The following is a 26,885-nucleotide window of genomic DNA, read 5'->3' on the forward strand; positions in this document are numbered from 1 at the left end:
TGCATTCTTCGTGGCAATGTATCAGTTGGTGGCCCGGAGGGTGGGGGCCACTGCACCACCCCAACCTGCGTCGACTCAGCCTAACACACCATCATCAGTGTGCTCGGCACTGTTTTCCCAATTCCGGTAAGTGATACTACGCTGTACATACATTATTTCTACTTTATATAGGCTGTGTATTTTTACGTGTTATTTGGTAGATTTGGCAGCTTCATAGTTTAAAGGTTACTGGAGAGCGCGTTTATGCCAACAGCGCTTGCGTGAGATTTTCTGCCGAGAGTGCTTGCGTGAGATTTTCGCTACAGAGTTCTGTGCAGGCAATCGTTGTAGAGAAGTATTTCTACTTTATATAGGCTGTGTATTTATCATATCATTCCTGCTTTTACGATATGTCACTGTTATTTTAGGTTTTATGTGTTATTTGGCATGATTTGGTAGGTTATTTTTGGGTCTGCAAATGCTCACAAAATTTTCCCATATAAATAAATGGTAATTGCTTCTTCGCTTTACAACATTCCGGCTTACGAACCGTTTCATAGGAATGCTGTACCTTCGGATGGTGGGGGAAACCTGTATCTTTGAAAGCAGGTCCTGTTACACTTTTTGCATACACAATCAAATCATGAACAACTACTTTTTCCTTTGGTACATGGAATCCCGTAAAATCATCATCAAGCTTCTACAAGATGGGTGACCCCAGCCATTATCAATACTCTTCAGAGATCCTCTGCCTGGTGTCTGTGTTTGCACAACCAGGATTTGTGATATGCACCATCTGTTCATATGACCATCCACCGCCTGCTCTTGTGGCTTCACGTGACTCTGATTGAGGGGCTAAGCAGGTACTACACCTTGTCTAAGGGTGACTTGCAGGCTAGCAGAGGGAAGGAATTCCTTACACCTCCTTTTGTAGAGACATATCTCTATCCTGCCACCAAAGACATCTGCCCTCTAAAATTTCACATTTCTACCTGGCTGGGGGAGGTAGAGGGAGTTAAAACTACCTATCTTTCCTCTCTGTGTATGGAATATAGGGTACAATATGGTACAGGACCAGGTCCTTCAGTCTGTGATGCCAATCTACATTAAACCCACCTGCCTAAATATGGTCTATATTCTCAATCGCTGATTGTGTCCGTGAAAGCTTTATAAATATGCTTCTATTTCTTCCCCAAGCAACATGTGCCCAGGCACTCACTATTCTCTGTGTAAAAGAAAACTTGTCCTGCAGAAATAATACCTTGTCCACTCCTGTTTTTGCTTCATAGGATCGGATGTGGCTGACTTTGATGGCAGAAGTTCCTTGCTCTATAGATTCAACCAAAAGAGTGTGAGTACGGTGAAGGACATGATCTCCCTGAAGTTTAAAACATTACAAAGTGATGGTGTGATGCTACATGGAGAGGGTCAAAGGGGAGACTACATCACACTTGAGCTGAAGAAAAGCAAACTCTCTTTGGAGATCAATTTAGGTATGGAGTCTTTTTTTAAGAGTTTTCTACCCCACCCTTCCACACTGCCTATCTGTTTTGTTGTTGACATTACCAAGGCTTTTATGTTAAACCCAGATTTATTTGATTAAGATTCTCTGTCTGTCAATATAGGGAGTGAACACATGTCTCTTTAATATCTGTGGAGGAGTATAGAAACAGGCCACTGCTTCAGGAGAATGAACTGGAAGTCTATTTGGAGCTAGCACAGGAGATGAGTGGAGATCAGTTAGGATGATACAGAACGGTGGAGTTGGCTTCTGAGGACTGGTGACCTACTCCTCATCTTATTTATTTTGTCCTCATATAGTTGTGGATCACTAATTCACAGTCCAGCTGGTAGTCCATTAAATTAAACATTATACTTCCCTTCCTAACATAAACATCTCCCCAAGTGATAGATGGAGTTAAATCTGGCTAAGTGTAAAGTAATTCACTTTGGAAGGTCAAATTGGAAGGCAGGATACAGGCTTAGTGGCAGGATTCTTAGCAGTGTTTAGGAATAGAGGGACCTTAGGACTCCAAGTCACTAGATCCCTCAAATTTGCTGTATAAACTGATAGGATTGTTAAGAAGGCGCATGTTGTGTTCAACTTCTTTAGTTCAGGGACTGAGTTCAAAAGGACGTGGAGTAAAGTTACAGCTCTACAAAACCCTGGCTAGAACACACTTGGAACATTGTGTCCATTTCTAGTTGCTTCATTATAGGAAGGATGTGAAAGCTTTCAAGAGGGTGCAGAGGAGATTTACCATGATACTGCCTGAAATAGAGAGCATACCTAATGAAGATAGGTTGAATAAGTTAGGGCTTTTCTCTTTGGAGTGAAGGAGAATATGAGGTGATTTGATAGAGGTGTACAAAATGATGAGGCATAGATTGAGTGGATAACCAGAGGTATTTTCCCAAGGCAGAAATGGCTGATACCAGGGTGGATAATTATACAGAGATTGGAGGAAAATATAGGGGCAGCTGTCAGTGGTAAGTTTTTCTTACACAGAGTGTGGTGTTTTTATGGAATGTCCTGCCAGGGCTGCTGGCTGAGGCAGATAAAATAAGGTACACTTAGATAGACACTTGGGTGATAGAAAAGTGGAGGGCTATGTGGGAAGAAAGGGTTAGACTGTTCATAGAATGGGTTAAAAGGTCAGCAAAACATTGTGGGCTGAAGGACCGCTGTACTGTACTGTTCTATGTTCTTAAATAAATAAAGGATGATGCATGCTGAAGAGGTCAACATTTGAGAAATACAAATAGTTTTGGTATTGATATCGATTTTGGATTATTATTGACACATGTACCGATATACAGTGAAATGCTCCTGTTTTATGTGTCAACTAGACAAATCATAGCATACATAATTACAATGAGGTAGTAAAATGAGAACAGACTGCAGTTACGGAGAGAGTGCAGTCTGTGCGGTAGACAAGTACAATGCAAGGAAGGTGATAAGACAAATTGGGAGATCAATAATTTATTTTTCATCATAAGAGAGGTCCATTCAAGTGTCTGGTTATGGTGGGATAGAAGTTGTCCTGGTGTCTGGTCATCCATGCTCTTGGACTTTTGAATCTTCTGTCCAAAGGGAGAGAGGAGAAGTGAGGATGACTGGGGAGGGAGGGGTATTTGGTTATGTTGTCTGTTTTCACAAGGTAGTTGGCAGTGTACATGGATGGAACTAAAAATCTAAAATAATTAAAATCCACAGAAAGAATCAGATGTATAATTTTTAAGAAGTTGCCTCGGCCTGATTATGCTGGTCATTCAATTCTAGCATCGTTTTGGGCATATAATTTCCTTACACATTTTCTATTTTTTTTTCTATCACACATCTAAGGGGATACTAAACTACGATCCGTTAATGGTCATACCTCGGTCACACTGGGCAGCTTGTTGGACGACCAGCACTGGCACTCCATTACAATCGAACGGTACAACAAGCAGGTGAACTTCACTGTGGATAAACACACACAACACTTCCGAACCAAAGGAGAGTTTGATTACCTGGATATTGATTATGAGGTACTGTTAAGATATCGTACTGGGAGAGAAAATAACTCAGTTAATGATTGTCGGGGGCTGGGGATAGTCTTGTAGGCATTTGTGGGAGAGTTTTGTGCCCTAACAGGAACTGATAAGCAGTGAGGAGTTTTTGACTCGGATAACGTCCCTGGAAAGAAGTCAACTGATTTGACAGTTTTGGCTTCAAATCAATCAGAGGTATTTATAGAACAGATCATGGCAGTAGTTAGATACAATTTCCAAACCCGGAAAGGTGGAGTTCTGAATTCCTGATGCCTGACCACAAACAGGGACCCCTACCTCTGTTAGTGATCTCTCCCATCTGTCCAACAATCTCTTTCACCCCCTACCATCAGGAAGAAGATACCATAACTTGGGATAAGAACTCACACAAAAAATGCTGGTGAACGCAACAGGTCAGGCAGCATCTATAAGAAGAGGTACAGGAAACGTCGACTGTACCTCTTCCTATAGATGCTGCCTGACCTGCTGCGTTCACCCGCATTTTTTGTGTGCATTGCTTGAGTTTCCAGCATGTGCAGATTTCCTCGTGTCTGTGTTGGGATAAGAACTATTAGGTTGGGACACAGCTTTTTCCCCCAGGTTTTAAGACAACTGAACTCGCTGCCACCATCCAGGTCTCATCATTTATGAAGCCCCAGTAGTGTTATACTGTTTACTTTTTAAGTTCTATTATTATTTGTAGTATTATTAATTTATATGTATGGTGCTGTGCACATTGGACCAGAGGTATGTTGTTTTGTTTGGTGGTATATATGAGTACGGTTGAATGACACTAAACTGAACTTGAATGTGAACTTGATCCTGGTTGAAGTGCCTTTTCATGGAGGAGATAGATTACGGTGTGGATTGGGCTTTCCAAATCTCTGAGAGGAAGTATTCCTTCTTCCCAATAGCAGATCTGTTAAGACCTTCAAGCTTGAGGATGTCCTCAGTTATCAGATTTCCCAAGGCTTGTGACATGATTAGCTAAGCTTTTTATTTGTCACATGTACATTGAAACATTGAAATATTCAGTGAAATGTGTTGTTTGCATCAACAACTGAATTGTGCTTGGAGCCACTGGCAAATGTCACCACACTTCTGGTGTCAACAAACATGCCCACAAGTTACTAACTGTAACCCTTACACCTTTGGTAACTGGGAGCAAACTGGAGCAGCTGGAGGAAAGCCACACGGTCATGGGGAAAACGTACAAAACCTTTACACACAGTGGTGGGAATTGAACCCTAATCACTGATCATTAGTGCTGTACGATGTTACACTAACTGCTGTGCTACTCTGCTAACCATGATGAAGACACGGTTAATAGAACCAGCAGACCAAGAAAAGTCAGAGAGACTGTCACCCTTCCACATACTGGGCCATTTGAGACTAGGCTAATTGCTCACCCTTCACCCTTCCTAATATCACTTGAACCAGCTTCATGATGTACTGTCACATTCCTAGAATTAAGACCTCCCCCTCTCCCAAAACCTGCATAATCCTGGGCATTAGGAATTAGACTTCCCCTTCTCCCCAACATCATTTTTGATTTCTATTATTGTCAGGAGCACCACTTAAAAAAAATGATTTAAAAAATTACAATATCCTCAAGCTAATTGTAGCCCAGAACTATTCGCCATTATTACACATTCCTCTGTCCCCTCAGGGAACAATCCTCAGAATTCTGTGTTAATTATCACAGCTCCTTGGAGAAAGAAGATAATTGTTCTCTTCTTCAAGTTACATGAGCTTGTACAAGTTATTTTTCCTTAGATAAGCATGACTCTACTAAGGTATCTGATGAATACTTTCATAGTTGTTATATTCTGTATAATAGCTATTCACTAAATGAAATGCTTAATTAGAAGGCCATCTATTATTCGGCACCATAGTGTACCAGCCAAACCCAATTTTTTTTTACCAACTTTTTCTATTAAAAGCTTAGTAAAGTTTTCAGTAGTATTCTCTAGCTCTGCCTATGAAATAGATTTACTGCAGAGACCGAAAGTGGTCATTGCTTTGGGTCAGCCTTGCTTTAGGGCAGCATTTATTTTGAGAGAACTAGAGCATAAGGGCAAGAATATGATGCCGAGGCTGTATAAGGCATTAGTCAGACTGCACAGAGTACTGTGAGCAGTTTTGGGCTCCTTGTGTGAGAACAGTTATGCTGGAATTGGCGAGGGTCCAGAGGAAGTTCATGAAATTGATTGTGGAAATGATAGGGTTAATGTATGAGGAGGGTTTGTTTGATGACTCTGGGCTGGAGTTGAGAAGAATGAGGAGGCATCTCATTGAAACCTATTAAATATTGAAAGGCTTGTATTGAGTGGGTGTGGAGAGGATGTTTCCGATAGAGGAGAAGTCTAAGACCAGCGGGCACAGCCTCAGAACAGAGGGATGTCCATTTAGAACAGAGATGAGAAGGAATTTCTTTAGTCAGAGGGTGGTGAATCTGTGGAATTCATTGCCACAGATGGCTGTGGAGGCTAAGTTGTGGAGTATATTCAAAGCAGAGGTTGATGGATTTTTGGTTAATCAGGGTGTCAAAGGTTATGAAGAGAAGGCAGGAGAATGGGGTTAAGAGAGATAATAAATCTTTCTTTTTCAATCTATTAATTTCAAAATATAGAAACAAAACATAGCAATAATACAGATAGTAGGAGATATATTGTTACACTTAAAAAAAGTAATTGTAAAATCAAATAGTGTAAATTAACAAAGCTCCCAAACATGTAGAACTAACAACGGATAATACAAAGCAAAAAAAAACTGGAAAAAAAAAACATGAAAAAGAAAAAAAAAGCAAAAAAAAAACAAACCTCATCCCCAAAGAAAAACAAAATTAATCAACTAAACTAAAAGACTTGGACAAAACTAACAACTTAAAAATAGAAAAGAAGAAGAAAAGTAAGATTGCATTTCTTACTTTAATGGCTAGAAGGTCTGTTTTGTTGAATTGGAAAGAGATTAACCCTCCTAATGTATTTCATTGGTTTTCACAAACTATGGTGTGTTTGAATTTGGAGAAAATTAGAAGTGCAGTTTATGACCCTTCCATTAAGTTTGAAAAAACTTGGAGGCCATTCATTCAGCATTTTCATCTGATGTAATTTGATCATTTCCAAACTTGTTTTATCTCTCTGCACTGTTGTTGGAGGGGAATGGAGTCGTCGACACTGAGAGATAATAAATCAGCCTAGAACAGACTTGATGGGTCAAGTGTTCTAATTCTGCTCCCATGTCTTATGGTGTTATAGTCGTCTACCAGAACATTGAATTACTTTAATCCTCCTTGCTTAACAGGTGAAGGATAAAGGTTATCAATAATACAATGCAAAGGGCATCAAGAATAGTACAACATCAGCAAGCTTCAGGACAATGTGTTTAACCCTTCATGTAGTCAAGCTTGTAGCAACATGATGTCCCTGTGAGAAGAAAATGTATTTTAGCAAAACTTCTTTTCCTAAACTCAGCAAAAGAATGATCTGGTGAAAGCCTTGCATGACCCTCACCATCAGAAAGATGTTTGTCATTTCAACTTGTACAATATCTGTGCTATGAGTTCCTTGTGTGTGTTTTATAATGCATACAGTCTTTCTCCTCAGATTGGATGAGAATAGAACAAGAGGTCATAGGTTTCAGGTGAAAGGTGAAATGTTTATGAAGAATCTGAAGAGGAACTTCTTCGCTCAGATGGTGGTGTGACTGTGGAATGAGCAGCCAGAGGAAATATTAGATGAGGATTCATTTGTAAAATTTAAGAGAAGTTTGAATAGGTCCTTGGATGAGAGAGGTATGGACAGTTGTGGTTGGGTTGCAGCTGGATGGGAATAGGCAGAAAGTCAGGCTGGCATGGACTCTAAGGGTCAGAGGGTTTGTTTCTGTGCTCTATGACTCTAAAAGAAAGTAAACTTTCCTCTTAATAGTGACTGCTGGCTGGATCAAACAGAGATGCATACTTCCCCTAAGTGATGCAGTTTGCCTTCCACTTTCCAAAGTTTTAACAGTTTCTTTCCTCCCACTGGTGCCGTTTGACCCACTGAGTTATAGAGTCATATAGCATGAAAACAGATTCTTTCACTCAATTGAGCATGCCAGTCAAAATGCTTCTTGCAGGCTATTCATATATACCACTGTGGACCCATAACCTTCTAAAGCTTTCCAAACCATGTTCCTATCCAAATGTATTTCAAACGTTATTTATTTTACCTGTTGCATCTACTCCCACCGGCAACTTATTGCACACAGCTACCACCCTTTGCGTTTGTAACCCTTAGGTTCAGCTGGCAGTGTTAGTCTAGGGAAGACAGTCTCTGGCCCCACCAAATGTGTGAAATCTGAGGTGCAAAACCTCTTGTTTGTGTGGATACTGTGTGATCTATTCCCCTGTTACAACTCAGTACCACGAAGTAACAGAAAGCACACCATATGCAATTAAGTGATTCAGTTCTTTAATTCTTAATTTAACTAAAAGGTTAGTAAAGAAAACAAAAGGGAAAGGTCCCATTTTAATGAAGCAGTCTAATATGCACATTGGAGCTCACGGTTTCCCTTCTGCTGGTCCTCCATTTGATTTCCCATGGACTTTGTCGACTCCTGGCCCTATTCCACATCCACTCTGTCCTGAAGTCTATGACCTCTCCTTTCTGGCATTTTCTCTCTTCATTTCTCACTAAACAAATGACCCAGATCACCTTATTCTCAGACACACAACAAGGGAAAAACACTCCCTTCATTGGATGGCGCACATTCCAAAGCCCCTTGTATCTCTAGCCATAGCCCAAACACTGCTGCTACAGAAAAACCATTACATAATAATGGTTTCTAACGCAATAGAAAGGAAGGACATAAGCCAGAAAGATGTGGAATCGATATGGGTAGAGCTGCGTAACACTAAGGGGCAGAAGACGCTGGTGGGAGTTGTGTACAGGCCACCTAACAGTAGTAGTGAGGTCGGAGATGGTATTAAACAGGAAATTAGAAATGTGTGCAATAAAGGAACAGCAGTTATAATGGCTGACTTCAATCTACTTGTAGATTGGGTGAACCAAATTGGTAAAGGTGCTGAGGAAGAGGATTTCTTGGAATGTATGCGGGATGGTTTTTTGAACCAACATGTCGAGGAACCAACTAGACAGCAGGCTATTCTGGACTGGGTTTTGAGCAATGAGGAAGGGTTAATTAGCAATCTTGTCGTGAGAGGCCCTTTGGGTAAGAGTAACCATAATATGGTGGAATTCTTCATTAAGATGGAGAGTGACATAGTTAATTCAGAAACAAAGGTTCTGAACTTAAAGAGGGGTAACTTTCAAGGTATGAGACGTGAATTAGCTAAGATAGACTGGCAAATGACACTTAAAGGATTGACGGTGGATATGCAATGGCAAGCATTTAAAGGTTGCATGGATGAACTACAACAATTGTTCATCCCAGTTTGGCAAAAGAATAAATCAAGGAAGGTAGTGCACCCATGGCTGACAAGAGAAATTAGGGATAGTATCAATTCCAAAGAACCAGCATACAAATTAGCCAGAGAAAGTGGCTCACCTGAGGACTGGGAGAAATTCAGAGTTCAGCAGAGGAGGACAAAGGGCTTAATTAGGAAGGGAAAAAAAGATTATGAGAGAAAACTGGCAGGGAACATAAAAACTGACTGTAAAAGCTTTTATAGGTATGTAAAAAGGAAAAGACTGGTAAAGACAAATGTAGGTCCCCTACAGACAGAAACAGGTGAATTGATTATGGGGAGCAAGGACATGGCAGACCAATTGAATAATTACTTTGGTTCTGTCTTCACTAAGGAGGACATAAATAATCTTCCAGAAACAGTAGGGGACAGAGGGTCCAGTGAGATGGAGGAACTGAGCGAAATATTTGTTAGTAGGGAAGTGGTGTTAGGTAAATTGAAGGGATTGAAGGCAGATAAATTCCCAGGGCCAGATGGTCTGCATCCTAGAGTGCTTAAGGAAGTAGCCCAAGAAATAGTGGATGCATTAGTGATAATTTTTCAAAACTCGTTAGATTCTGGACTAGTTCCTGAGGATTGGAGGGTGGCTAATGTAACCCCACTTTTTAAAAAAGGAGGGAGAGAGAAACTGGGGAATTATAGACCGGTTAGCCTACCGTTGGTGGTGGGAAAACTGCTGGAGTCAGTTACCAAAGATGTGATAACAGCACATTTGGAAAGCGGTGAAATCATCGGACAAAGTCAACATGGATTTGTGAAGGGAAAATCATGTCTGATGAATCTCATTGAATTTTTTGAGGATGTAACTAGTAGAATGGATGGGGGGAACCAGTGGATGTGGTATATTTGGATTTTCAAAAGGCTTTTGACAATGTCCCACACAGGAGATTAGTGTGCAAACTTAAAGCACATGGTATTGGGGGTAAGGTATTGATGTGGATGGAGAATTGGTTAGCAGACAGGAAGCAAAGAGTGGGAATAAATGGGACCTTTTCAGAATGGCAGGCAGTGACTAGTGGGGTACTGCAAGGCTCAGTGCTGGGACCCCAGTTGTTTACAATATATATTAATGACTTGGATGAGGGAATTAAATGCAGCATCTCCAAGTTTGCGGATGACACGAAGCTGGGTGGCAGTGTTAGCTGTGAGGAGGATCCTTAGAGGATGCAGAGTGACTTGGATAGGTTGGGTGAGTGGGCAAATTCATGGCAGATGCAATTTAATGTGGATAAATGTGAAGTTATCCACTTTGGTAGCAAAAATAGGAAAACAGATTATTATCTGAATGTTGGCCGATTAGGAAAAGGGGAGGTGCAACGAGACCTGGGTGTCATTATACACCAGTCATTGAAAGTGGGCATGCAGGTACAGCAGGCGGTGAAAAAGGCGAATGGTATGCTGGCATTTATAGCGAGAGGATTTGAGTACAGGAGCAGGGAGTTACTACTGCAGTTGTACAAGGCCTTGGTGAGACCACACCTGGAGTATTGTGTGCAGTTTTGGTCCCCTAATCTGAGGAAAGACATCCTTGCCATAGAGGGAGTACAAAGAAGGTTCACCAGATTGATTCCTGGGATGGCAAGACTTTCATATGAAGAAAGACTGGATGAACTGGGCTTGTACTCGTTGGAATTTAGAAGATTGAGGGGGGATCTGATTGAAACGTATAAAATCCTAAAGGGATTGGACAGGCTAGATGCAGGAAGATTGTTCCCGATGTTGGGGAAGTCCAGAACAAGGGGTCACAGTTTGAGGATAAAGGGGAAGCCTTTTAGGACCGAGATTAGGAAAAACTTCTTCACACAGAGAGTGGTGAATCTGTGGAATTCTCTGCCACAGGAAGCAGTTGAGGCCAGTACATTGGCTATATTTAAGAGGGAGTTAGATATGGCCCTTGTGGCTACAGGGATCAGGGGGTATGGAGGGAAGGCTGGGGCGGGGTTCTGAGTTGGATGATCAGCCATGATCATAATAAATGGTGGTGCAGGCTCGAATGGCCGAATGGCCTACTCCTGCACCTATTTTCTATGTTTTCTATGTTTCTATTAGCAGTGAAACTTTTCCCAGGGCATTACACTTAAAAATTATTGCTCCTCATATTCCTATTAAATCTGTCCCCTCTCACCTTAAACCCTTGACTTTTAGATCTTGATTCCCAACACACAAAATAGGATGTTCATTTATCCTACCTATGTCCCCAAATGATGTTGCACACCTTGTTAGATAACCTCTGATCCTCTTACACTCCAAGGTCATAGCTTGTCCAACCTCTCCCTGGAGCTCCTCTATTTTGAGGGGCTGTGTCCTCTGGTCCAAGGTATCCCGACAATAAGAATCATCCTCTCCCTATCCACTCTATCGAGATCTTTCAATATTCGGTTGGACTTAATTAGGTCACCCCTCATTCTTCAGAATTCCCGTGGATGCAGACCCACAGCCATCAAATGCTCTTCATATGACAAGCCATTCAATCCTGGCTTCATTTTCACGAACTTTCTCTGAAACTTCTACAATGTCAGAACATTCTTTCTAAGGTAAGAGCCTAAAATTGCTCCTAATACTCCATGTGAATCCTCACCAAGTGCTTTATAAAGCCTCAAAATTACATCCTTGCTTTTATATTCTAGTCCTTTCGAAAGGAATGTTTACATCGCATTTGCCTACCTCACCACAGACTCAACCTGCAAATTAACTTTCAGGGAATCTTGCACAAGGACTCCCAAGTCATTCTGCACCTCAGATTTTTGAATTTTCTCTTCATTTAGAAAATAATCCACATTTTTATTTCTTCTCACAAAGTGCAGGACCATACACTTCCTGACACTGTACTTGATTTGCCACTTCTTTGCCCATTCTCTTAATCTGTTCAAGTTCTACAGCAGCCCCTCAGCTTCCTTAGCACTACATGCCTGTCTTTGTACCATCTGCAAATTTGACCACAAAGCCATCAATTCCATCATCCAAATCATTGACATATATTGAGGAAACCAGAGCACCCAGGGGAAAACCCATGCCTTCTACAGGGAGGATGAACGGAGTCTCCTAACAGAGGACACTGGGATTAAATTCTGAACTCTGATGTCCCGAGCTGTAATGGCATCGTTACTGTAGCGCCCATTATTAGGAAGGGCATCAAAGGTTGCAGGAAGAAGACAGGAGAATGTTGTTGAGAGGGAAAATAAATCAGCCGTGATGGAATGGCGAAGAGAACTTGCTGGGCCACCTGGCCTGGTTCTGGTTCCTAATGATGATGGAAAGAGAGGTATGGTGCATTGTATGTTCAAACCCTGGGATTGTCTTCAACCATAGAAGTAGGGAGAATCTCTTTTAATTGCAAGGAAGATGAAAGCTTGGCAGGTGATGGGACCAGGTTATGGAAATAACCTGGGAACGTTTAGGCCATGTAGGAAAGTGAACACAAGGTGAGAATTTTGGAAGTGACAAAGCATTGTGCCCTCTGATTGTTTTTATACCTCCCAACAGCTGATTTTGAGCCTACATATCCCAAGGTCCTTCCTGCAATTAATCATTGTGACTGTTGCAGTTGTCATTCATGGATGGTTTTTACTTCTAGTGGAGTGAATAAATGAGATCTTTCCCACATAGTCTCGTCCTTAGTGTTTTATTGTGAGCTGCCGCTCTGCTCTCAGTTATTCTTTCTGCAATGATGAAACAGCAAGGCAGACTGATTCAAGCTCCCTTTGCTTTGTCCCCAGTGGGAGTGAATTGGATTAAGTCAGAACTTATTCCTGTACCATAACAAGTCCCTATTTTCCTTCAATCACTAACTTGAGGAATCATGTGCTACCTGTATTGTGTGCCTTTCATATTAAAACGTCTGTCATAAGATTAAAAAGTAATGTTTTTATTTCCTTACAATTGTGAACTTTATCTCATGCATAATTCACAGTGTTTTTCTTTAAAGCACAATTCATGCTACTGGAAAGTGCAGAGTTTTATAATAAGTTGCGGTTTATCTGAATTTACGTATCGAAGTAAGGCATAACTGACCTGACACTATTTAAATCTCAACGTTCAACAATTGATGATAAGCCTGGATTGCTTTAGAAATGATAGCACAAGTGAAATTAAATGTAAAAATAAAGCATTTGGTGGGAATAAGCGAAGAAAGCACTTCCGTTGCGAAAAGCAGGAGATTAAATATTAATCATGGCTGTGCTGTGATTAGATGTTAAAGGGTTCATGCTTTAAACATCTCAGTCTGAGCTCAGAAGTCTCAGTGGTATTTTAGGTTGTTTCATGCAGATTGAGTACTTGTGCTTAATGCACCAAATTTTGCTCTTTTTATTATTTTACAAAGGTAGTTTAAAACATGTACGCTTGGAGAACAAACCTGAAACATTAACCAATGTTAGGCGAAGCAAACCTCTGTGACTATGTTTTTCTGAAATTGCAACCATAGGTGATATTTGTGCTATGCACTATGTGCTTTTGATAATGTGTGTTGCATCTTGACCCTGGAAGAACGCTATTCATTTGGCTGTGTTCATGTCTGATTGAATGATAATTAAATTTGAACATAAACTCTAACCTGAAACCTTCAACTTGTGTTAATGATGAATGGTCTTGGTCTGAAACATCAACTCTTTATTCCTTTCCATGGATGCTGCCCGACCTGCTAAGTTCTTCCAGCATTTGGTGTGTGTTTTGTTCTGGATTTCCAGCATCTGCAGAATCTTTTGTGTTTGTGTTCAGTGGAATTTTCTTCTGAAGCTAGTCTACTTGTGTTTAATTATAGCACTGAAGATATGATAACATCTTTTCCTGTATGAGACAAGAAATTTAGGTCAGAGAGGTGCTGGAAGTAAATTTGTGGAGAATTTGTTCTGTGTGTCATTCTGACACTTGATGTGATAGATTTATGCAGTGTTCTCACTAAGCCTTGGCTGGTTCTAATCCCCTGACCTCTTTCTCCAGCTGCACTCACATCACCAAGTCCCAATCTTTTCTCATGAGAACCAAATTCTATGTTTAAATTTGTCAGGGGCTCACTCTGCATTAAAATCTAATTTCCCACTCTCTGTACTGGAGGGAGTGTTATTGTGGAACCTAGAGAGAGCCAGTCCATTTATAGAATTGAATATAAACTGGTTATTGAGTGTTGGTGAATTAACCTGTTACAAGGCAGGTGACGTCTAAAACACATGTTGTGTCTTAGTTTATAAAGGATAGGACTTGTCAATTAACTATCTGTTATATTAGTTAACATTAGTTCCTTAAGGTTGTCATAGCTGGGTGTGGGGGGAGGTAGTTGGCCTAAGTTCCCACGATCTAAACTCTGATGAAAATTCCAGAGCTGGAGTTCCTAACGTTGATTTCAACATTGATGGGCCACTCCTGCAATGCTGCTGATGCTAAACTATATTGGTCTCTGCCGTTCCTTTAGACTCGTCAGCTGCATGGGCAACAGCTTGCTCTCCATATAGTACCGCCCTGACATGTGTACTGGCTTGCGTATCCACTGAATATAGGGTGCAGCAATCCATGGTCGACCCTGACCTACACAGAGTCTCCTAGTTAACACTATTTTCATCAGTGTAACATATTGATATTTTTACAGAGATAGGTTTCATCCTTTTTTTTAATTCAAGAGCACACACACAGAAAGCTGAGGGAATTCAGCAAGTCAGGCATCACCTATGGAGCAGAATAAACAGTCACCATTTCTGGATGAGATCCTTCATCAGGATTGGAAAGAAAGGGAGCAGGAGCAATAACAAGAAGATGGAGAAGGCGGGTGAGTACAAGCTGGCTGGAAATAGGTAAGACCAGGTGAGCAGGAGGCTGGTGGGTGGGGAAAAGGGGAATGATGTGAGAAGCTGGGCAGTGATAGCTGGAAGAGGTAGAGGGCTGAAGAGGAAGGAACCTGATAGGACATTGGAGGTGGGGAATCAGTGGGAAGTGTTGGGCAGTTCATGAAGGCAGGGGAGAAGAAGAGAAAGGGTGAGAAGGCCATCAGAAACAAAATCAATATTGATTGTTAGTTAAATACAAGTCTCTGTTGTTACTGAAGAAACCTCTCAAGCAATGTCAAAACTCAGTGAGCACAGTATGAACAAGGAAAACAAATAGTTTACAAATGAACCACTGGCATTGATTTATTGTGCCTACAACAGCATGGATATATGGTTCAGACTAGTTGAAAATTGCAGAACATATAAGTTCCTGACTAATGAGAATCTGTTATAATTAGACATTGCATATAAACTCAATAAACCCAATCAGGGAATAAATGAGAGTCACAAATATTTTTGCTTCTGAATGAGAGTAAAAGCTTCAATTGATCCAATTTGCATTTGTAAATTATATAGTTGGCATAATATCTAATAAACATCCCTAAAGAGTATGCAATTTACATTCAGAAAATAAACAAAACTGATCTCTATGTACAGAAATGGATTTGTCGAACAATACAGTCCTTTTGGCCCATGAATCCATGCTGACCATGGTGTTCACCCAGCTTGACCAAGTTTCCGAGTTTTGTCTGTATCCTTCCAACCCCCACTCGTCCATATACCAAGCCATGTGCTGCTTAAGTGATACTGTTACACCTGCTAACAGAAGTGGGGATAAGCTCCCACTACCACTTAAATATTCCCAATGGTGCATATCTCAAATAGCTTTTGAGCACCAAGTCCAGATCCAGGCCTTCACATGGGGATTTACTACTAAGCTCGATGGAACTGTTTCTACTGACAGGAGAAGTACAGAGGTGGATTACTAGCACCCTAAAACTAGTCGTTCCGGGTAGAAGGAGCTCATCAGCCATGATTGGCGGCTCATCCAGGAGAAGGAAAACTCTGATCTCAAACCTCTGCTGCACTGCAGCTACACCCACTTATGGGGAAGGCTTCAGCAATAAATCCTGAGGAAAAATCCAGAGCTGGAGTCCCTAAGGCAGACTTACTTTAAGTTCAATGCTGCCTGGCAACTCCTGCGAAGCAGCTGGTGCCAAACCGTTTCAGTCTCTGCTGTTCCCATGAGTTCATCATCAGTGTGGATACAGGGAGCCTGCTACATGGGCAACAGCTTGCTCACCATGTTGTACTGCCCTCGCTTACATAATGATTTGTCTATCATGTAGGACACAACACCCATGGTCTAACACCGAAGGGCCTTAAATTGTGAACCTATGACCACAAGGAGTGAAGGAGAAGAATTCAGGATGGCACTGAGATGTTAAAGTCCATGCACCATCAACAGAAACAGCATATTCTCCATTACAACCTACCCACCTGCTCTGATAACCTCCTTCAAACCAACCTGGACTGAAGCCTGCTGGGTCCCACATTTGGATGTGGTCTCATTAGAAGCTGGATTCTGGACTGGGAGCAAGCCAATCTTAATCCTGTGGTCCTTGAGATTTCTTGATTAATTTTTAAATACATATTGATCTTTTCATTATCATGTTCTTTATATTTCAAAATAGAAAAAAGCATATTAGAAATGAGAACAATATTATACAGTGGCATCTGGAAGTACAACATTTCGATTCACATTTCACTAGCTGGGTTTATTGTTTCAGAACAGAATATTGATTTCAGTTGTGATACATTAGAAGACATCAAACAAAAAGCAAAATTCCTTTTGCTCTTTTCTCTTCTGTGCTCATCCCCCCTGCCTTCTCTACCCATTCCACCAAAGAGTGCAATGGATTAATCTACAAGTCTTTCTTCTTCAAATCCCAATAACTATGTTTGGATAAAATATCACCTGCTTAATTAACATCAGGGGGCAACATAATAGCAGTTTTATGTTCGAACATAGGATATAGAACAGTACAGGAAGTCAGCAGGTCAGACAGCAAATTTCTGTGGAAAGAAATTAAGGTTCCTGATGAAGGGTCTTGGCCCATACGTCAACTCTTTGTTCTTTTCCATAGATGCTACCTGCCCTGCTGAGTTCCTCTAGCATTTTGAGTGTGTTACTCTGGAATTCCACTGTTTGCAAAATCTCTTGTGTCTATGGAACAGTATAGCACAGGAACAGAGTCTTCAGCCCTCAGTTGTGTTAAACTAATTAAGCTAATGGCATCTAATTTCTTCTGTCTGTACCTGGTCATATCCTTCCATTCTCTGCACATTCACATGCCTATCTAAGAGTGTTTTATACACCTCCATCATAACTGCATCCATACCATCTCTGGCAGGAATTTCCAGTTACCTACCACATACTGTGTAAAAAGAAACTTTGCTGCACATCTCCTTTGAACTGTAACATTAAGTGCATACCTTCTAATATTAGACGTTCTAACACTACTTCCAAACATCAGTTTTAGCCAAGTAATTTGAAACAAATTTCAGAAGCAAGGAAGGATGACACAATTACTAGCACCAGCACCTAAGGATGAATTTTCAGACATGTGATTTTGTTTATGAAGTTCCTCGTAAATGTCCTACCCCACCTTTTAAAGTTTAAAGAAAATCTAACATCTAAGTTATGTTACCATATACTACCTTGTGATTCATTTTCTTGCTAACCTTTACAAGAAAAAAATGCTATAGAATTTACAAAAATATATATAAATATGCAAAGACTGACAAAGAACCAACGACCAAAAGAAGACAAACTGTAAAAATAAAAATACCACCAAGAACATGAGTTCCAGAGCCCTTGAAAGTGAGTCTGCAGGTTGTAGAATCAGTTCAGAGTAGTGGTGAGTGATGTTTTCCATGCCTGTTCAGCAGCCTGGTTGTTCTAAGGTTTAACTGATCCTAAATCTGTAGCTCCTGTCTAATGTTAGCAGCGAGAAGAAGTCATGGCCTGGATGGTGCAGGTCTTTGATGAAAAGTGCTGTTTTCTTGTGTGGGTTCTCCATGTACATGTACCCGATGGTGAGGAGGCCTTTGCCTGTGATGGATTGGGCTATAAATACCACTTTCCGTAGTATATTCTATTCCTGGGCATTGGAACTTCCGTACCAGGCAGCGATGCAACCAGTTTAGGTACTGCCCCCTGTGTATCTATAGAAATTTGTCAAGGTAATTAGTGACATACCAAATCTGCACAAACCTCAAAGAAAGTAGAGTTGCTGTTTTGCCTTCTTTATGAAATCCTAGTGATTTCAGCACACACATGCTAGTCCCGGGGCAGATTCTTTGACATGTTAGCGCCAAGGAACTTAAAGCTACTATCTCTCTCCACCTCTGGTCAGTAGTCTTAAATTTCAGTAATAAGGACCTCTGACTTCTTACCCCTATTTCCTCTGACCACCACCTCCAACTTCCTCCTCTTTTCCAACAGTCATAGAGTTATAGGATCTCTAGTGAAGCATTCTTGTAGTTCATTCACTCACTTAGAACAATCCAGCACCCCAAGAGTACCGTAGTCTCAAACAATATGAGAATAGGCTCTTCAAACTATTCGGTCCCTATCAGCTCTCCCCTGATTTGACCACTGACTCTACACAGCAGGTGCAATGTACCGTGGTCCATTCATTTTCAGAGCACCCAGAAGAAACGCTTGCATCACAGGGAGAACATACAAACACCTCATTTGGCCGTAGCCTCGTCAGCAACTTCCAATCCCATTCAAGATTGAACATCCTGCTGGAACTGTGAGGGAGAAACTGTGATAGTTGTAAAACTGTGCAGCCCCACCCTTTAAAATATGATGTTACTTATTGATTTCCCTCTTCACTTTCCTGCTGGGTGCACTTTGACCAGCCTTACTTTCCATTCTTTCTCCTAATGCTGATACCCAGTCCTGTGGCATGAATACAGAAAAGCTGAATTCACTAGGATCTCAAATAAGCCCATACAGCTTGAAATTTTGAGCAGAGTGCTGAAAAGGGGGCAGAAGGAACTAACATAGAACATGAACACAAGAGCTCCTGCAGATGCCGGAAATCCAGAGCTTACTCACTTACTTGAGCCCATCACCCCCTCTAGGCCATAGGAGTCAAACAATAGCTCTGCAGAATCCTTGGTCTTGGGCTATTCTTTCAGGTGTAGCCCATGTTCCTGGTGTATCCCTCTTCTCACAAGGATGAGGATCCTGGAATTTCTTTTGACATTTTTGTAGCTTTGGGTTTTTACAGGATGGAGTTGCTATCCCATGCCCAAGTTTCCTCCTTTCACAGCTGGCCCTGTGACCATACATAGTGGAGCTGGAAATTCACAGTAAAACACACACAAAATGCTGGCAGAACTTAACAGGTCTGGCAGCATCTATGGAGAGGAATGACAAGTTACTGTAGGAGACAGGCACCATCTTTGGAATATAAACAAAAGAAAAAATAAAGAAGTGTGAGGAAGATGGGTTTAAAAGCAATAGGGAATAAAGGGACTGAATGGATTACACAGAATCATGCATCATGGAATCAGGCCTTATGACTCAACTGCTGCATGCTGACTAAGACGACCGTCTAAAACACTCTGAGTTGGCTTATCATCCCACAAACCTTTCCTTTCCATCTACCCATGGATGTCTAAGGGACATTCAGATAGGTACATGAATGTGAGGAAAATGTAGGGATATAGACCTAGAGTGAGCAGAAGGGATTAATTTAGTTTGCTATTTAATTACTAATATATTTGGTTTAACACAACATTGTGGGCCAAAGGGGTTATTCCTGTGCTGTACTCTGCTATGTTCTAGGTACCTATCCAAATATCTTTTAAATGTTGTTTGTTACACCTGCCTCCTCCTCTGTGAGCTTGTTACAAATATGCATCACCTTCTATGGGAAAATAGTTACCTCTCATCTGTTTTAAATCTTTCTCCTCTCACCTAAATCTGAGCCCTCTAGTTTTTAGTTTCCTTTCCCTGGGGGAAAGAAGACTGTGTGCATGCACCCTTTCAATGGCCCACATGATTTTACGTACCTCTTGAAGGTCACCCCTTAGTCTCCGGTGCTCCAAAGAATAAAATCTAAGCCTTTTCATAACTCAAAAGATTTCAAATGCATGTGAGAAAACCAAATGAAAGATAAAATGATTGTAAATATTTGCATAATATGGGGAAAATTAAATCCAACAGTAAAATTGCAAAATGCTAAGATGGTTGATGAACTTAGGCCTAATGACATGAACTCAGTGATTATTTTATTAGATAACTCCAATACCTAATAATGGGTATTTCTGTACGTATGTGGTCTTCTGCTGTAGTTCACCACTTCAAGGTTGGACATGTTGTGCATCCAAAGATATTCTTCTGCACAGCACTGTTAAATGGTTATTTGAGTTACTATTTCCTTCCTGTCAGCTTAAATAGTCTATCTATTCTCCTCTGAACTCTCTCATTAATAAAGCGGTTTTGCCAACAGAACTACTGCTCACTGGATGTGTTTTTTCATTATTCGCACCATTCTCTGTAAACTCTGTTGTACTTGAAAATCCCAGAAGATCAGCAGTTTCTGTGACACTCAAACCACTCATCTGGCACCAACAATCATTCCATGGTCAAAGTCAATTACATTACATTTTCTTCTCCATTCTGATGTTTGGGCTGAAGAGCAGCTACTCCTCAACCATGTCTTCATGCTTTTATGTATTGAATGGCTGCCACATGATTTGCTGATTAGAAATTTGTGTTAACGAGCAGGTGTACAGGTGTACCTAATAACGTGTTAACTGAGTGTGTGTGTGTGCAAGTTACCTTCAATCAGGCACATGGTTTTGTGTGCACTCACGTATTATATTACATATAACTACTCCTAAAGAGCCAGCACACATGATTTTGATTTGTTTTGACAAGCTTATTGAAATATAATGAAGTTATCTGCTTTGGATCTGGGTCAGACACATATTTCCTTTTGGTTTTCAAAAACATTTAGATTTATGGGGGATGCTTTCAATGATAGAAAATTCAATATAGAGTTGAATAGCTGAAACTGTGGCAGTAGATGGCATATTTGTGGGTAATTCATGAAGTATTGATAGTGCATACAGAATATTAGAGAGGAGTTTGATGATGTAGTGAGGGACATGTTTAATCTGCCTTGTCAAAATTATTTCATACTATCAGGTTATTCTGGGTTTTCTATTTGGGCATGCTCTTTATAGTGTGGGAGCTAGTTCTTTATTGCCCCCATGTGTGGTTGAAATGTATAAAAAAGGAATTTGACATAACACCAGCAATTCATGGAAATCCAGAGCAACACACAAAAACTGTGAGGTCCATCACATCCTCATCATTGAGCACATCTCTATGGAGTGCCATCACACGAAAGCAGGATCTTTTAGGGACCCCACCATCCAGGCCCTGCTCTCTTCTCACTGCTGCCATCAGAAATGAGGTACAGGAGCATCAGGAGTCACACCACCAGGTTTAGGAACAGTTGTTACTCCTCAACCAACAGGCTGTTGAGCTACAGGGGATAACTTCACTCAACTTCACTCGTCCTTCACTGAACTGTTCCCTCAACCTATGGGCTCACTTTCAAGGACTCTTCATCTCAAGTTCTTGATATTTAGTGCTTATTTACTTATTATTATTTCTTTTTGCATTTGCACAGATTGGTGTTTTTTGCACATTAGTTGTATGTCCATCTTGTTATGCACATGCAAGAAAATGAATCTCAGGGTTGTATGGTATATGGTGACACATATATATATATACTGCATGTACTTTGATAATAAATGTATTTCAACCTTGAACTGAAATTCTGGAGAAACTCAGCAGATCAGGCAGCATCTGTGGAGACAAATAAATAACCACGTTGCTGCTGTAATGAAATAATTTCCCACTCAAGATCAATAAAGTACTTATTATTATTATTATTATTATTATTGTTTCAGACCAAGACCCTATATCAGGACAGGAAGAAACCAGTGTAAGAAGGTGGGGGGAGCGGAAGGACTACAAGCTGCTAGGTAATAGGTGGAACTCAGTGAGGGTATTGAAGCGAGAAGCCAGAAGATGTTAAGTGAAAAAGGTGAAGAGCTGAGGAAGAAGGAATCTGATAGGAGAGGAAAGTGTTCTTCTCACATCAGATATTTATTTATTCTTCCAAACCTCTCCCCGCTCCTCACCCCTTTCCTCCTCCCACAACTGAAGAGAGCTCCAGTCCTCTCCCCTCTCCTAACCACAGCTCCAAATCTCTTATCTCCCCTGTCCTCAGATCTAATGTTCTCCCTTCCTGACCCCATCTCCAACCGTTTCCCCGCATCAGCCCCAGCTTCAAATCTCTCTCTTCCCCTGTTCCCAGCTCCAATACTGTCCCTCTCCTGACCACTAATCCAACACTCTCTCCCCAAATGACCCAATCTCCAATCCTCTCCTGTCCCCTAACCTTAGCTCCAACCCTCTTCCATCCCTTCACCCCAGCTTCAACGCTCTCCCCTGTCCTCACCCGTTCCAACCCTCTGCACTCCCCTGACCCTCTCCACTCTCCTTACCCCATCTCCAACTCTCTCCCCAACTGACCACAGCTCCAATCCTCTCCCCTCCCCTAACCCCAGCTCCAAACTTCTATCCTCCACTGACCCCAGCTCCAACTCTCTCCTCCCCCTGAACCCAGCAAAAAACCACTCCCATCCCCTGACCCCAGATTCCACCCACTCCCCAAATTTGATCCCAGCTCAGAACCTCTACTCTCCCCAGAACTGCTTCAGGTTGTCTCCCCAGAACTGCTTCAGGTTGTCTCCCCAGATGACCCCAGCTCTAACCCCCAGAACTTCCCAGACCAGCTCCAATCATCTCCCCCAAAATCACCTCTAACCCTCTCCCCTCCACTGACTCCAGCAACAACCCTTTCTCCTCTCCTGACTCCAGCTCCATCACTTTCCCATCTCCTGACCACAGCCCTAACTGTCTCCCCTCCCTGACACCTGCTCTAAACCTCTCTCTTCCTGTGACCGCAGCTCAACCGTCTCTCCTCTTCTGCTACCAACTCCCACACTCTCCCCTCTCCTTACAACAGCACCAACCATCTCCCCACAACTAATCCCAGCTTCACCCCTCTCCCCTCCGCTGACCCCAGATCCAACCATATCCCCCTAACTGAGCCCAGCTCCAACCCTCTACCTCTTCTGACCCCTGCTCCAACCTCTCCACTCCCCTTGACTCCAGATCCAAACTCCATCCCTTCCCTCACCCCAGCTCCAAACGTCTCACCTCACCTTACCCTACCTCCAACCCTCTCCTGCAAACTGAGCACATCTCCAACCCTCTTGCTTCACCTGACTCCAGATCCAACTCTCTCCCAGAATGAGCCCAGCTCCAACCCTCTCCCCTCCCTTGACCCCTGCTCAAACCTCTTCTCTCCCCTGACCCCATCTTCCAACCCACTCCCCTCCCTGAACACAGCTCCAAACTCCTTCCCTCCCCTGATCACAGCTACAAACCCCTCCACTCCCCTGAACCCAGCTCCAATCTTCTCCCCTCTGCTGACCCCTGCGCCGACCCTCTCCAGTCCCCTGAACACAGCTCCTCCCCCAATCCCATTTCCAACCGACTCCACTACTGACACCAGTTCCAACTCTCTCTACATTCCTGACCCCATCTCCAGCACTCTTCCCTCCCCTGAACCCAGCTCCAAACTTCTTTCCTCTCCTGACCCAGACTCCAACCTATTCTGCTCTCGGGACCATATTGCAAACTCTACCATCCCCTGACAATAGCTCATTCTCCCTCCCCTCTCTTAACCCCAGCTATACCTCTCTACCCACAGTTGACCCCAGCAGCGACCCACTCCTCTCTCCTGAGCACAGCTCCAACCCTTCCCCAAATGACTCCAGCTCTAACCCTCTCCTCTTCCCTGACCTCAGATCCATCCCTCTCCCCTTTCTTGACGCCATCTCCAAAACCCTCTCCCCTCCCTTGACCCCAGTTCCATCCACAGACACCTCTCCACCCCTATCCCTCTCCGGACCGCTGCTACAACCTCCTCCCCACCCGTGATCCCAGCTCCAACATTCTCCAAATCAACTGAGCCCTGTTCCAAGCCTCACCCTTTCCCTGACCCCTGCTTGAGCCTCTCTCCTCCCCTTACCCAGATCCCACACTCTCCCCTTCCCTAACCCATCTCCATACACCCTCCCCTCTCCTTACCCTATTTCTAACCCTCTCCCCTCACCAGACACCATCTCCCACCCACTTCCCTCTCCTGGTCTTAGCTCCAATCCTCTACCCACCACTGACCTCGGCTGCAAAAGCCTCCCCACATCTGATCCTAGCTCCAAAACTCTCCCCACTTCTGTTCCCATTTCCAACCTCTGCCCTCTCCTGACCTGAGCTGCACCCACCTCCCTTCTCCTGTCCCAACCTCCAAACTTCTCCACTCCTCTTGACGCCAGATCCTACCATCACCCTCCCCTGAACAAGCTCCAACTCTCTCTCTTCGCCTGACACCAGTTCCAGCTAAAAAACATCCCTCCACTCCCATGACCCTACTCTATCTCCAACCCTCTCCCCTCCCCATACCTAGTCCAACCCTTTCCATTTGCCAGACCCCAGATCCAACCCTCGCCCCCTCGCCTGACCACAGCTCCAACACTCACTCCTCGTCTCACCCCAGCTCCAACCCTCCCCCCTCGCCTGACCCCAGATCCAACACTCTCCCCTCACCTGACCCCAGATCCAAACCTCTCCCCTCATCTGACCCCAACTCCAACCCTCCCCCCTCGCCTGACCACAGCTCCAACCCTCTAACCCTCGTCTGATCCCAGTCGCCAACTCTCCCCCCTCGCCTGACTATAGCTCCAACACTCCCCCCTCGCCTGACCACAGCTCCAACACTCCCCCCTCGCCTGACCCCAGCTCCTAACTCTCCCCTGACTCCATTTCAAACCCTCTCATCCCAGCTTCAATCCACTTCACTCTCCTGAACCCAGCTCCAAGCTTCTCCCCTCACCTGACCCCAGCTCAAACCCTTTCTCCTCCCCTGTCCTCCGATCCAACCCTTCCCCCCCCCAAGTGATTCCAGCTCTTACCCTCTCCTCTCCTCTGACACAAGCCCCAACCCTCTCCCCTGCTCTGATCCCAGCTCCAAAACTCTCCCTTCCTCTGACCCCTGGGGACAAAGAAATGGCAGATGAATGTAATAAGTACTTTTCTTTATCGTGGAAGACACTAGCTGTATGCCAGAGCTTTGTGAGTGTCAGTGAGCAGGAATGAGTGCCATTGCTATTACAAAGGAAAACGTGCTAGGTAAACTCAAAGGTTCTACGGTGAATAAGTCACCTGGGCCACATGGATACATCCCAGAACCCTGAGAGAGGTTGATGAAGAGATAACAGATGCATTGGTCATGATCTCTTCAGAGGACTGGAAAATTGCAAATGTCACTCCACTATTTAAGAAGGAGGAAGAAAAAAGAGACAAAATTATAGGCCATTTATCCTAACATCAGTGGTGGGGAAAATGTTGAAGTTCATTATTAAGGACGAGGTTTTGGGGTACTTGGAGACGAATGGTAAAATAAGTCAAAGACAGCATGGTTTTCGTCAAGGGAAATCTTGCCTGACAAATCTGTTATAATTCTTCAAGGAAGTAACAAGCAGGGTAGACAAAGGAGAAGGCAGTAGATGTCATTTATTTAGATTTTCAGAAGGCATTTGATAAGGTGCCACACATGATACTGCTTAACAAGATAAAATCTTCTGGTGTTACAGGAAATATACTGGCATGGATAGAGGAATGGCTGACAGGCAGGAGGCAGTGAGTTGGAATAAAAGGGGATTTTTCTTGTAGGCTGTGGTGACTAGTGGTGTTCCTTCAGGGTCAGTATTGGGACCGCTACTTTTCACATTGTTTTTCAGTGATTTAGATAATGGAATTGTTGGCTTTGTGGCAAAGTTTGCGGATGATACAAAGATCGGTGGAGGAATAGGTAGAGCTGAGGAACTAATGAGATTGCAGCAGGATTTAGACAAGTTGAAAGAATGGGCAAAAAGTTGACAGATGGAATACAGCATTGGTAAATGTCTGATAATTCATTTCAGTCCCAGCTCCAACCCTCTCCGGTTCTGGGACCCTATCGCAAACTCTACCATTCCTTAACTATAGCTCCAACTCACTCCCCTCTCTTGACCCAAGCTCCACCCTACTCTCCCAGTTGACCCAAACTCTGACCCCAGCCCCAACCCTCTCCCCCAATTAACCCCAGCTCTATACCTCTTCGCTCCCCTGACTCCAGCTCCAACCAACTCCCTTCCCCGAGCCCAACTCCAATCCTCTCTACTCTACTCACCCCAGCTTAAACATTCTACGCTCTCTTCACCACAGTTCCAACCCTCTCCCCTCCCCGGACCCCAGCTCTGTACCGCTACCCTCCCCTGACCTCACTCTAACCTTCTTTCCTCTCCTAACCCCAGCTCCAATCATCTCCCATCCGCTCGCCCCTGGTCCAACCCTCTCCACTCCCCCGATCCCAACTGCAACCTTTTCCCCACACCTGGCTCCAGCTCCAACCCTCCCCCCTCTTCTGACCCCAGCTCCAACCCTCTCCCCTCCCCTGATCCCAGTTCCAATCCTCTCCCCTGCCCTGACCCTATCTCCAACCATCTACCCCCAACTGACCCCAGCTCTAACCCATTCCCCTCTCCTGACCCCCTCTCACTTCTCCTGACCCCATTTCCAATCTCTACCCCCAAATGACTGCAGATCCAACCCCCGCCAGATCCTCAGAATAGAAGTTGCCCAATTACATGTGTTCCTCCAGCACTTTCTGTGTTTTGTCTTTTGAGCTGTTGAATCCTTAAGTTTTCCAGTTAGGTGGAGAATGTTTTACTTATATATTGAACGTGAACTAGATCTGATCTTAGAGTGAAAAAGAGACTTGGTGCTTTTTAACTGAAGTCACAATCTTCATATTGATTCATGTCATGGCAAAAGTTGATGACAATAGTGTGGTTAATGTTGTGTATATGGGATTTTAAAAACATCTGAAGATAGACTCCATAAAATGACTCTTGGGTATAATTTATATCTTTGGGAT

The 26,885-nt window shown here is 42.9% G+C and overlaps 1 protein-coding gene across 1 annotated transcript in view; it reads left to right on the forward strand.

Annotated features, from left to right (window-relative positions):
* LOC140197315 (contactin-associated protein-like 5) overlaps positions 1 to 26,885 on the forward strand; it is a 1,626,808-nt gene that overhangs the window by 511,007 nt on the left and 1,088,916 nt on the right. The window contains exons 3-4 of the mRNA XM_072257270.1: positions 1,269 to 1,472; positions 3,326 to 3,510. Coding sequence (XP_072113371.1) covers positions 1,269 to 1,472; positions 3,326 to 3,510 — 389 coding nt within the window. The remainder of the gene's footprint in view (positions 1 to 1,268; positions 1,473 to 3,325; positions 3,511 to 26,885) is intronic.

This window comes from Mobula birostris, chromosome 5 (genome assembly GCF_030028105.1).
Source record: "Mobula birostris isolate sMobBir1 chromosome 5, sMobBir1.hap1, whole genome shotgun sequence".
Taxonomy (NCBI): domain Eukaryota; kingdom Metazoa; phylum Chordata; class Chondrichthyes; order Myliobatiformes; family Myliobatidae; genus Mobula; species Mobula birostris.